The sequence below is a fragment of the Pipra filicauda genome, unplaced genomic scaffold (assembly GCF_003945595.2).
Source record: "Pipra filicauda isolate LSUMZ 115617 unplaced genomic scaffold, ASM394559v2 scaffold720_size194830_pilon, whole genome shotgun sequence".
Taxonomy (NCBI): Eukaryota; Metazoa; Chordata; class Aves; order Passeriformes; family Pipridae; genus Pipra; species Pipra filicauda.
The window spans coordinates 117,909-130,824 of record NW_024104888.1 but is presented as its reverse complement, the minus strand read 5'-3'; the positions used below and the strand labels follow the sequence as shown (position 1 = coordinate 130,824).

Below are 12,916 nucleotides of genomic sequence, written 5' to 3'. Positions count from 1 at the left end.
AACTATTTCAAATATTATTGCACTGCCAAAAATAATACTACGTAGGCTTGAAAACCAAGGGGAAACAAACATTAATTTAACATGTTACAACAAAGGGAAAGGAACTCTGGAGGCAGAAAAACTCCTCAGTACCAGGCCTGGCAAAAGGCAGACAGAGAGCAACACAAATCCAAGGTAACCGTGATCAGAGGACAACCCCAAATAGTCTAAATTAGCTAAAATTCGATTTTAATTCTATTTTAAATAAAAGTTCTAACTCACAGCGTTGGGTTCTATCCCTCTGCCCCAATTTTCACCGAGTTCTGGGCTGTCACACAGTGACACTGTGGTTGATCCCAGGGATGACTTTGGCCTCAGCAGGACCTGGGTCTGGGATGAGCCCTGGGCTTTGACCTCACTGCACTGGTGCTAAAGGCAAAACTGTGTGAAGAGCCCGAGCTGGGATCTCCCTGTTTGTGAGAATGGGAACAACAAACAGATGTGAAATAAAACCCCACTGCAGTACCCAGGGAGGAGCTCGCTGTGTGATCTGGGACAGCTCTGCAGGCACGGGGGGATGGAGCAAAGAAGGAACTGGAACAACCCAAATGTGTTTTATGCACTGAAACCAGGAACAGCTCCCTTGCCAACCCCACATTTAGCACCATTTGTAGATGGGAACACTCTGAGGAAGCAGATCATACATTCTTAAAAAAGGAGGGAACACGGACACGAGTGCGCTTGGGGGGAGGAGGGGACAGGCTGGGCTCTGGGGGTTGTTGTGCATCATGCTGGGAATGCTGCTGCTGGGATTTTTCCTTGCATTCCAACCGAAAACACGCAGCAAGATGAAGTCAGACCATCTAGCAGTCGTTTCTCCACAGAAAGAAAACGGGAGGGAAAGTTAAAAATGCAATTTCTTGCCATCAGACCCAAAAACGCCGTGAAGAGGCAAGAAACTTGCCCTGGAAATGTCCCTAAGGAGTCCCTAATGATCCTCCCAGCCCTCCTACCAGCGAGCAGGTAACAAAGGAGAGTGTACAGGCAACATCCTATGGCATTTATTATTTACAGACCTTGAGATACAGAAACAAGGCAGCCCTTGAGTTACTGGTCATAAAAAACCCATGAAGCACTGGCGCTTCCTCCGTGTGCAGCCACAGCCAGGCACCACTCAGCAAACCCTGCACTCACACACACACTCACACAGCTCTCACCCCAAGCACAGTAAACTTCATATTCCAGAGGAGGCAGGAGGAAGAGAGGAAAGCTCTAGAAAGGGTTAGATGGACAAGTTTCCAACCGGCTCCCAGGCGTGGACAGTGCTCCCTAAACCCCACTGCCGCGGACAGGGGGGCAGCTAAAGCCAGCTGGTGAAGCAGCTTTCCATCCCTTTGCTGCTGAAAGAACAAAGGCCAATTATGGGAAGAAAACAAATCCTCATTTTAATCCCAACCTCGGCAGGTTCCTCAGCTGGCAGCTCCGGGCCCGCAGCACGGATCGTCTCCAAGCAGCTCCGGCTCCGTGCGGCACCGGTGAGGTGGGCGGGTCCCGCCCTCCGTCAGAGCGCGGTGAGGCCGAAGTTGCAGCGGCAGTACATCATCCCGGCAGAGTCCAGCCACGTGTCCGAGATGGGCTCGTACCTCTGCACCGTGTTCAGGTAGGAGGAGCCCGAGTGCCCCCCCACCACGTACAGGCAGTTATCGATCACCGCCGCCCCGACCCCTGCGGGGGGAAACGCTGTCAGACACGGCTGGGACGGGCACCTCTGCTCCGAGACAGGGCTGGGACAGGCACCTCTGCTCTGAGACAGGGCTGGCATGGGCACCTCTGCTCTGAGACAGGGATGGGACAGGCACCTCTGCTCTGAGACAGGGCTGGGACGGGCACCTCTGCTCTGAGACAGGGCTGGCATGGGCACCTCTGCTCTGAGACAGGGATGGGACGGGCACCTCTGCTCTGAGACAGGGCTGGGATGGGCACCTCTGCTCTGAGACAGGGCTGGGACGGGCACCTCTGCTCTGAGACAGGGCTGGCATGGGCACCTCTGCTCTGAGACAGGGCTGGCATGGGCACCTCTGCTCTGAGACAGGGCTGGCATGGGCACCTCTGCTCCTGGCTGCAACCCCCCCCCCCCCCCCACCTCAACAGCCTCCTGTCTGGGGTGTCCCTAAAGAAAACGGGTGTCAGGGAAGAGTCCTTTCTGGTCAGGTCAGACACCCCTTTTTTACTGCTCTCGTGCCCTTTCCTGTGATAAAACAATGTTCTGTCCCACAACACCTTGGCAGGGAGGCAGAAGAGACTGGAGAATAGAATCATGGAATACCCTGAGCAGGAAGGGACCCACAAGAACCATCCAGTCCAAGCCCTGGCCCTGCCCAGACACCCCAACAATCCCCCCTGTCCCTCAGAGCGTTGTCCAAACCCTCCTGGAGCTCTGGCAGCCTTGGGGCCGTGCCCACTGCCCTGGGGAGCCTGGGCAGTGCCAACCACCCTCTGGGGGAAGAACCTTGTCCTGAGATCCAACCTGACCCTGCCCTGGCACAGCTCCAGCCCTTCCCTGGGTCCTATCCCTGTCACAGGGAGCAGGGATTGAGCTGCCCCTCGGGAGGAGCTGCAGCTGCACCACAGTGATGCACCCCTGAGTGTCCACATCAAACACAGCAGGACAGTGCCACAGATCTGCTGAAACGGCCTCAAAATCAATGCAAATGCAGGAGGTAGAATAGAAATATTACTCCATGTTGTTTTACCTACAGCTCAGTATTAATAAGCTGGATTTAGAGGTAAATAAAGATTCTTTCCCAGAGCTGACTAAGTGACCTTCACCCCCAGATGAAGTGCAGTGCTGTGCAGACTTTAACTGTAGGTTCTATCAGCTCAGACAGGTCATCCCTGACAGGACACCCGAGTTCCCCCTGCAGGTCCCACCTGTCCTGGGCTCCTTCATGGGCCGACACACCGTCCACTGGTTCTGGTGGGGGTCGTATCTCTCGATGCTGGACAGGTGGGACACCCCGTTGTGTCCCCCCACCACGAAGATGAAGCCCAGCATGACCCCCACGCCGAAGTTGATCCGCTTGTCAGCCATGGAGGCCACGGGCTCCCAGGAGTTCTTGCTTGGATCGTAGCGCTCCACGCTGCAGGGACAAACACAGCCTCTGTCACAGGCACAGCCAGTCCTGCCCAGCACAGGAACAGTGAAACACAAAGGCAAGTGCTGGAGCTGATGGAAAATGCCCTGGTGCAGTTGCTTTGCAGCACCGACAGACCGTGTGTTACCACCTCGGAAGCACCAATCCTGTCCCAGGGTCCTTCCACAACCAAAGTAGGTGGAGGGTCCCAACAGGGTTGCCAAAAACCAGTTTTTTAACATATTTTTTTCAGTCTAAGTTTGGACTCCATGATCTCAGAGGCCTTTTCCCACCTCAACGATTCTGTGATGTTTCCCCCTGACACAGTGACTGCAGCTCAGCCTCTCTGATGTCCTCGTGCCACTGTCCTGGACCTTCAGGTCACACCCTGAAACCACCCAAGCTCCCTCAGAGGTGAAAGTTCTTTCCAGGATGTCTGGTGCTAATATTTTAAAAATCAACTCACGGAAAACTGAACACAATGCAGATCCACAATGCATCTATTTGGGTAACACAGCAAATCAAAAACTTCCTTGAGGTTTGCCTGAAATAACATTCAGAGAGGAAAGTAGAGAGTGTATTTATATTCCTCAGGAAAAGCAGTAAAGAGGCTGCTGGTCCAACACTGAGGGTAGTAGAGGGATTGAATGGAAATGAATCGTCATCATTATTAATTTTTGTGATCACTGGAGCTGTACAGATGGTCAGTCATTAACACACTAGTGGCACTGAGCTGTTCCCTGTCCAAGTGCAGCTCCAGGAGCACAACGGGGCAAAAAAAGGGGGAGAGAAGATCAGCAGCAGCACAGAGTTGAGAGAAAAGGTGGTTAATTACCCAGCACTGAGCTTGGTTTAATGCCAGAGCTTGTAGGAGCCTGCATGGCAAGGTGTAGGATTCACTTCTTGAATAATTAATCCAAATTATTCACAGAATCACAGAATATCCTGAGTTGGAAGGGACCCACAAGGACCATCCAGTCCAACTCCTGACCCTGCACAGGCTCATCCCCAGGGGTCACACCCTGTGCCTGAAGGGATCATCCAAACCCTTCTGGAGCTCTGGCAGCCTTGGGGCCGTGCCCACTGCCCTGGGGAGCCTGGGCAGTGCCAACCACCCTCAGGGGGAAGACCCTCGTCCTGAGATCCAACCTGACCCTGCCCTGGCACAGCTCCAGCCGTGGCACTCGGTGCTCTGCTGTGGAGCACTGGGCACCTTCCGAAGGATTTCCAAGAGAACCCAAACCCACGAGTGAGTTAAAACACACCTTCCCAGCTGAACTACGAGGCTGACACAGCAGAGGGAGGGTTTATGCCGCCCCCAGGGTACCGAGGATGGTTTGAGCGGAGCTGGCAGGGCTGCCCCGGCGCGGGTACCTGTTCATGTGCGCGGGCCCGTAGCCCCCGATGGCGTAGATCATCCCGTCCAGCACGGCCGCCGCGAAGCAGCTCCGCGTCTTCGTCATGGGGGCCACCAGCTGCCACTCCTTCACCTTGGGCAGGTACTTCTCCACCGTGCGCAGGTAGGACTGCCCGTCGTAGCCGCCCAGGGCGTAGAGCTCCCCGGCCAGCACCACCACGGCCAGCGTGCTGCGGCTCTCGAACATGCGCTCCAGCGAGCTCCACGTGTTGGTGTCGGGGTCCCAGCACTCCACCGAGCTCTCGTGCTTCCTGTAGCTGATGCCCTGGCACACGTGCGTGGCGATCCCGCCCACCACGTAGATCTTCTGCTCCAGGGCGCAGATCCCGAACTCGTAGCGCGGGATGCTCAGCGGGGCCAGGCCGATCCAGGAGTCGTTCTGCGGGAAGTACATCTCCATGCTGGAACGGGAACACAGGGATCACGTGAGGAAACCCAAACACATCATCCTGGAGAAGTACATCTCCATGCTGGAACGGGAACACAGGGATCACGTGAGGAAACCCAAACACATCATCCTGGAGAAGTACATCTCCATGCTGGAATGGGAACACAGGGATCACGTGAGGAAACCCAAACACATCATCCTGGAGAAGTACATCTCCATGCTGGAATGGGAACACAGGGATCATGTGAGGAAACCCAGCTAGATCATTCTAGGGAAGTACATCTCCATGCTGGAAAACAGGGATCATGTGAGAAAATCCAGCTAGACTGTCCTGGAGAAGTACATCTCCATGCTGGGACAGGAAAACAGGGATCATGTGGGAAAACCCAACTAGATTGTCCTGGGGGAAACACATCTCCATGCTGGGACAGGAAAACAGGGATCAGGTGGGAAAACCTAATTGGAGTAATCCTGAGGGAAGTACATCTCCATGCTGGGACAGGATAACAGGGATCATTTGAGAAAATCCAACTAGACTGTCCTGGGGGAAATACATCTCCATGCTGGAAAACGGGGATCACATGAGAAAACCCAACTAGATCATTCTGGAGAAGTACATCTCCATGCTGGGACAGGAAAACAGGGATCATGTGGGAAAATCTAATTGAAGTTGTCCTGGGGGAAGTACATCTCCATGCTGGAAAACAGGGATCAAGTGAGAAAACCCAACTAGATTGTTCTGGAGAAGTACATCTCCATGCTGGAATGGGAAAACAGGGATCACGTGAGAAAATCCAACTAGATTGTTCTGGGGGAAATACATCTCATGCTGGAACGGGAAAACAGGGATCAGGTGGGAAAACCTAATTGGAGTCATCCTGAGGGAAGTACATCTCCATGCTGGGACAGGATAACAGGGATCATTTGAGAAAATCCAACTAGAATGTCCTGGGGGAAATACATCTCCACGCTGGAAAACAGGGATCAAGTGAGAAAACCCAACTAGATCATTCTGGAGAAGTACATCTCCATGCTGGGACAGGAAAACAGGGATCATGTGGGACAGGAAAACAGGGATCATGTGGGAAAACCCAACTAAAAACCCAAGGGACGAGAAGGGTAAGTTTAAAGAAAAAAAAAAAAAAAAGAACAGCCACCAAGATCAGAGAGAGAAGAGAAAATTAGAGAGGAGGAGACACGTTCTATATTTATGCACAAACATACACTTGGAAAGTATAATTTGCAGTTTTATAAACACATTTTACGTGCGCTCTATAATTTCAACAAAATGTCAGCGGAGAACAAAGCAATCTGAAAAATGTGTCTTTAAAATGCATTTCCTTCTAATTATACTCAGAACACGGTGGACTGAGCCTACTCGATATAAAGTCTAGTCAATCCACCTAAACCGCTTAATTAATAAATGACTTCAATAATTAAGAGGCTCTCCAGTAGAGAGGAAATGTGAACCATCCAAGAGCAGGAGGTCCCTGGAGAGCTGACAGGCACTAAAAACCCAGAAGCAGGAGCTGCTGGAACACCAGGCTGGTGTTAGAGAATGTAGACTAAATACATTCTCAGGAATTTTGTTATGAAGAAGTAAAAAAGAAATCAAAATAATCCAAATTACACTGCTAGGTAACACTGTTACAGTCGCTGAAGAGGCTGGGAGAGAAGCAGAGCTGAAGAATATCAGAGGACAAGTTTATTCACTCAAACAGATTTTTTTATGAAGCACAAAACCCCCTTTATTTTTTAAATCTATAAACCTAACATGTAGTTTAATGTTGGTCCCTATAAATTAACTGAAAAACCTTAAAAATTAAATAATTTTGACAACCTCTCTGAACACGGGGAAAAGGAACAGACGGTTCTTCCCAGGTTTTTAAGAGTATATTCATATCAGCAAACGTGGAACTGTCATGGAAAAGAGTACCTTGGAGTGAACATCCCAGAATCCAGCTGGGGAACCAGTTCAGGCAGTCCCTGAGCACAGGGAACATTCATGGAGCTGATAAGGGCACTCAACATCAAAGCACTTTGTGTGTATGCACATATGTATATATATATATTTGTATAAATGGATATAAGCAGACACACAGACAGTTTAACTCCCAGTTCTGGAAATGTTAGTGCCATGTTAAAGCAAACCCAGCCACACCAGTTTGGGGAAACAAAACTATTCTTCTCTCTGTTACAATCCTTCTGCTCCCATGATGAGCCTCAGGGGTCTCCCCAGTGATGGAACAGGAGGTTCCTTCTGGAATCCAGGGAAGAGAGGATGGGCACTTACCTGCTCCTGCCAGCACAGACAGGGCACCTACAGACTGAAATCAGGATTGTATCGTGATCAAGAACCCCTTCCCAGGATCCCTGAGGCTGGAAAAGTCCTCCCAGCCCATGGATCCCCCCGTGCCCGATGCCCACCTTGTCCCCCAGCCCAGAGCACTGAGTGCCACGGCCAGGCCTTCCTGGGACACCTCCAGGGCTGGGCACTCCAAACCTCCCTGGGCAGCCCCTGCCAAGGCCTGACAGCCCTTTCCAGGCAGAAATTCCTCCTCCTGTCCCACCTGAGCCTCCCCTGGCACAGCTGGAGGCCGTTCCCTCTCCTCCTGTCCCTTGTTCCCTGGGAGCAGAGCCCGACCCCCCCCGGCTCCCCCCTCCTGTCAGGGAGTTGTGAGACCAGAAGGTCCCCCCTGAGCCTCCTTTTCTTCGCCTTTGCTCTCCTCTGAATAAGACTGTTTAAATTCCAAGGATTTTTGAGTTATCAGGAAGCATATTAAGTTAATTTTTTTGATTTTTTTTTTAATAATAATAAATCAGGGGAAAATCACGTAAAATGAAAATACCAGAAATGATAAAGAAGCAAGACACAAACTTCAGTTACCCATGTTATTAACTCAATCAACAGAATGAAAATGATTCCACAGCTATGTGTGTTGGCACAAGCAAAACCCTGCAGCACTTCAGGTTACTCATGAAATACAAAAGCATTTTGAATTGTGCTTGTTAAAAAAAAAAAAAAAAACAAAACCTGCTTAAGAGTTCTTATGAAGGAAAGCAGCAACTACACCCTGCAAATATGGGGGGACTTGAAGGTCTTTTCCAGCCTTGATTACTCTGAAATCACAGCTGTGTGAGTGTGTTACACAAGGAGTGTGTTACCCTGACCTGGGGTGATCAAGTCACACATGGCCACCACCCCCTTGGCCACTCCTTACCTCTCCAGGCAGGCAAAGAGCCCTGGGGTGATCCCAGACACCATGGCCACCCCTCCCTGTATCCATTCCTTACCCTTCCAAGCAGGCAAAGAGCCCTGGGGTGATCCCAGACACCATGAGCATCCCTCCCTGCATCCCTTCCTTACCTCTCCAGGCAGGCGAAGAGCCCTGGGGTGATCCCAGATCCCATGGCCATTCCTGCCTGTATCCATTCCTTACCCTTCCAGGCAGGCAAAGAGCCCTGGGGTGATCCCAGACCCCATGGCCACCCCTCCCTGTATCCCTTCCTTACCTCTCCAGGCAGGCGAAGAGCCCGGCCTTGCCCCCCACGGCACAGAGCACTTTGGGGGCGCAGCGGGGCCGCGTCATCAGCATGGTCTGGTGGGACAGTCTGTGCTCGGGCATGAAGTGGTACTTGAGGGCCTCGTTGAGCAGGTGCTTGCAGGTGTGGTCGTCCCGGATGAGGTGGTTGGCCTCGTAGAGGCGCGTGAGGAACTTGACGCTGAGCAGGGGCAGGCGCACGCAGTGCAGCAGCTGCGCCAGGTGCTTCTGGCGCTCCTGCACGTCGTACTTGATCCAGGACTCCAGCGCGTAGAACACGCTCTCCTCCGTCACCACGTTGAGGCAGTCGTTGGACACGATCTCGTCCAGCTCGGCGTGCGTCAGCTCCAGGAACTCCTCGGTCTGGCACACGTCCTCGAAGTTCTGGCAGATGTACTTGTTGGCCGCCAGGTACAGGTCGTGGCAGCCGTAGGTCTCGGCGAAGCGCGAGATGCCGATGCAGTTGCCGGGGTCCAGCTGGCTCTCCAGGAAGGCGCAGCACTCCTTGACCACCAGCTTCACCTGGAGCAGGTTGGCGGCGGGCAGCAGCGACTCCACGGTGTCCTGGGAGATGAAGACGGTGCCGGTGTAGGCGTACTCCACGATGGCCTGCAGCGCCGCCTCGGCCACGCACTGGAACTCCACCTCGGCGTTCTCCTTCTCCGACAGGTTCCCGGTGAACATGGCCTTGAAGTAGGGGCTGATGCTGGCCAGCACCACCTTGTGGGCGTGGATCTTGGCGTCGCCCACGCGCAGCACGACGTCGCACAGCTCACGGTGCTGCCGCAGCACGTTGAGGCCCTGCAGGAGCTGCTCCGAGTGCAGCGGGGTCAGCTTGGCCAGCAGGTACGGCGGGGACGACGGGTCCATCTGAGCGGGACACAGGGACGGTCACTGGGGCTCCACCCCACACACGCGTGCCACACGTAACATGTAACAAGCACTACCATCTCTGCTGTTATCTGAGCGGGTTTATTGATCCCCAGCTCACCTTTCCAACCCTCACGTGCGATGCTGTTTCACGCGAGTTAAATCAGGACCTTAACAGCCTGTGCCAGATCCACCTCCACATCAAAAACACACCTCAACCATCACTTTTTTTTGTTATGGAGTGAAATGCCTGTTTTCTGACGCATGGACTACGTGACAGGATTCTACTGGGGCAGCCTCAGGTTTGGGTACTACAATATCAGAGGGATCTAAAGCTGCTGGAGGGTGTCCAAAGGAGGGACATGAGGACGTGAAGAGCCTGGAGGGGCCATACAAGGAGCAGCTGAGGGCACTTGGCTTGTTCAGCTGGAAAACAGGAGACTGAGAGCAGAGTTCAGCAGGGGCTGCAGCTCCTCCTGAGGGGCAGCTCAATCTCTTCTCTCTTACCAGGGACAGGACCCAGGGAATAGCCTGGAATTGTGCCAGGGCAGGGTCAGGTTGGATCTCAGGACAAGGTTCTTCCCCCAGAGGGTGGTTGGCACTGCCCAGGCTCCCCAGGGCAGTGGGCACGGCCCCAAGGCTGCCAGAGCTCCAGGAGGGTTTGGATGATCCTCTGGGGCACAGGGAGGGATTGTTGGGGTGTCCTGGGCAGGGCCAGGGCTTGGACTGGATGATCCTTGGGGGTCCTTTCCAGCTCAGGACATTCCATGACTCTACATCAGGGATTTGAGAGAACTGAACAGTGACTAAAATAAAAATAAAGAGATAACTGAAGAATAGAACTGGCTTATTTTAGACCAAGTTTTAAAAGTTCTAAAACTCCTTTGTGCAGCCCAACTCCCGCCTGCTCAGTGCTCCTGGGGAGCAGCCCAGCCCTGCTGTGTCCCCCTCTCCCTCTCCTCTGTGGCAGGGCCCTCCCTCTCAGGGCCCAGCTCTCCATTCCCATTCCATGCCTTCCCTCTGCAAACCAGCCCCACAGAGCCAGGAGGGCAGGAAAAGCAGGAGCAGAGGCTCCTGTGCTCTGGATGCATGGAGCTCAGGAGAGCCTCATCTCACCTCACCTCATGGCTTTCACTGCCACAACATCCCTGTGGAGTGGCAGAGACCAGAGCTGGGGAATGCTGGGAGCTGGGCCTGCCTCCTCCATCAGGAGACAACAGTGGGAGCTGCTGAGGAGCTTCCCAGAGCTTCTGAGGGAGCAGGACCAGGTGGACACCCTGGAGTTATCAGCACTTCACCCCCTCCCAGCCCTGAGAGCCACCCACACTCCCACCATCACCAGGGGTGCAGAGGGAAGGGTCCTGCTCCTCCCCACAGCTCCACAAAACCCTCCTTCCCAAAGGTTCCAGTGGAAGCACTTGGATACCTGCTCTAATTGCAGCAGCATTGCAATTCCAAGGTGCTGCCCACCACTTTGTTCAGCCCCATCCCTGCACAGAGGTGGAGGGGGGATGTGTCAGCTCCTGGACCATGAGAAACAGCCCCACTGTTCCCCCCCAGCCCTCACTGAACAGCTGATTTCATGGCAATTCGATAAATGATCTCCCAGCTCTCACTCCTTCTATCTCAACAATAAGTTCATCATTTTTAGAGCTCCTTAACTGACACCTCCCTTGCAGGGAGCCCACTTAGAAGTGCTTCATCTGAAAGAACAAAAGGGGTTGCCAAGGTTTAAATGCAGAGTAGAAAGCACTGACAGGGACGTGAAGGATCACAGGTAGGGAGGGAAACCTCCTACCCATGGAAAGATACAGAAGCTCTCCTATTATAGTGCTACAGTAGAAAAAAATAACTGAAAGGAAGTATTTTAAGCACACCTGTAAAAGGCATGATAATATACAAAGTTTTCCCTATCAGAGTTTTGCAGCACAAATTGGAGGAATTAAAAAAATGAATTAAAAAAAAAAAGCTGTTCAGCAGCTAAAACACTTTATTTCCCCTTTGTGTCTGTGCTCTGGTCAAAACTTGATTGCACAAACACAGACACGTGGCAGGGAAAAGGAATGGTCACAGCTCAGTTTTATAACTATATAATTATAACTAACTATATTTAAGTCTCTCTACAGCAATTGAAGTTTTTATAGCACCCTAGTAGAACCTCTCACACCCCCTGCACACCTACACCACAGTTTGCTGGTATTTATTCCACTGCTCAGGAGGAACCAGCAGCTGGAACACGACCCAGCCTTGGACTGTACCCCAGTACAGGGGTTTGTGCCCCCAGCTCACATCAGTGGCCACCCCGGGGCTCTGGGCTGTCAGATTCTCCCAGGCTGGGCTTAAAACTCATCCTGAACAGCAAGTTATTGGAAATAAGGAGGTTACCCGGCAGAGCTGGCTCACTGAGGGATCTGACTCTGCCAAAACGCAGCGTGTGTGCAGAGCAGGAACCAGCAGCGAGAGCTCCGGGCACTTCTGTGCCCCGAGGGGGAATTTCAGTGCGTGCCAAGCCCCGATTTAGAGCTCGGAATTCGCGGGGCAGCAAAGCCACTGGGCTGGTTCTGGGAGTCCCGAGACAGCACAAACCCCAACCACACCCTGAGAGCCGGGCTGGGTTCGGGTCCGACACCCCGCACACAAAAAGGGCAAGAAAAAAGAAATACAAACAGAGAGCGCCCTGCTGACGGAATTGACGCTCTCCGTGTGTTCGTGCTCAGCGCTGGTGCCCAAATCCAACCCAACCTGCGCCGGGGCTGAGGGAGCAGGGCTGGGACAGCGCCCGCAGGGAGGACGGGGCTGGGAGCACCTATGGAAGGTGTCGCCCACGGCAGCGGGTGGAATGGGACGGGATTCAAGCCCCTTCCAACCCGAACCATTCCGGGATTCCATGAAAACACCACCGGCTCTTGTGTCCTCATCCCTGCCCCTTATCCCCGGCAGCGCCAGGCTGGACCAGGAGCAACCTGTGGAAGGTGTCCCTGAACACGGCAGGGGGTGGAACGGGACGGGATTTATGTCCCTTCCAACCCAAACCCTTCCGGGATTGCCGGGCTCCGCCGCTGCCGGCTCACACGGGGGTCTCCCCAGGGCGGGTCCCCCGAGCACCCGAGCCCGCTCCCGCTGCACCCCGCGCCAGGAGGCGGCGCTGCCCGCTGTACCGCGGCTCTCCCGGTGCTCTATCCCAGTGATTTGTCGCGGTGCTCTATCCCGGTCCCACCTGTCCCGGTGCCGGCCCGGCCCGGCCGCAGCGCCGCTCGCTCCGCTCCTCACCGCCCGCGACGTCACTTCCGCCCAGCCCGCCCCGCCAATCAGCGCCCGGGACGCCGCTCACACCCACCCCTGCCCCTTCCCGGCCGGGATCACCTGCACCGCGCGCGGGGGGGATGCATTACTGGTTCGCTTCCTCACCGCTCCCTAGCTGTGCCCTGTCCTCGTCTCTCCCTCAGAACCGCTTTGCGCTCCATCATCGGTGCAGTCGCGCCCCGTTTCACCCTCCGCGACGTGAGGAGACGGCGCGGAGATATGTGCGTGTCCCCCCCCCGGGTGGCCGCGGCGTGGTGTGCGCCGCGTCGGCGCGGTGCGCGGC

At 54.0% G+C, this 12,916-nt stretch overlaps 1 protein-coding gene across 3 annotated transcripts; it reads right to left on the bottom strand.

Annotated features, from left to right (window-relative positions):
* Window positions 1-1,018: 1,018 nt before the first annotated feature.
* Window positions 1,019-12,609, bottom strand: KLHL28 (kelch like family member 28). 3 transcript variants are annotated; one of them, XM_039389357.1, is made up of 6 exons: window positions 12,548-12,609; window positions 8,432-9,330; window positions 4,488-4,931; window positions 3,580-3,657; window positions 2,911-3,119; window positions 1,019-1,704 (listed from the first exon to the last, which is right to left on the bottom strand). In XM_039389357.1, the coding sequence occupies exons 2-6, from the start codon at window positions 9,328-9,330 to the stop codon at window positions 1,541-1,543; spliced, it is 1,794 nt and encodes a 597-aa protein (XP_039245291.1). In that variant the 5' UTR covers window positions 12,548-12,609; the 3' UTR covers window positions 1,019-1,540. The 3 variants fall into 3 exon arrangements, with proteins under 3 accessions (XP_039245291.1, XP_039245292.1, XP_027578882.1); XM_039389358.1 differs by lacking the exon at window positions 12,548-12,609 and adding an exon at window positions 12,489-12,522; XM_027723081.2 differs by lacking the exon at window positions 3,580-3,657.
* Window positions 12,610-12,916: the final 307 nt, after the last annotated feature.

Bases quoted from the DNA above. Each gene is read 5' to 3' on its own strand.
- KLHL28 (XM_039389357.1), bottom strand. From the start codon at position 9,330: ATGGACCCGTCGTCCCCGCCGTACCTGCTGGCCAAGCTGACCCCGCTG. The intron at 4,932-8,431 runs GTAAGGAAGGGA...TTCCCGTTCCAG, and splicing joins CTCTTCGCCTGCCTGGAGAG to CATGGAGATGTACTTCCCGC. The intron at 3,658-4,487 runs GTACCCGCGCCG...ATGTTATTTCAG, and splicing joins GGGCCCGCGCACATGAACAG to GCAAACCTCAAGGAAGTTTT.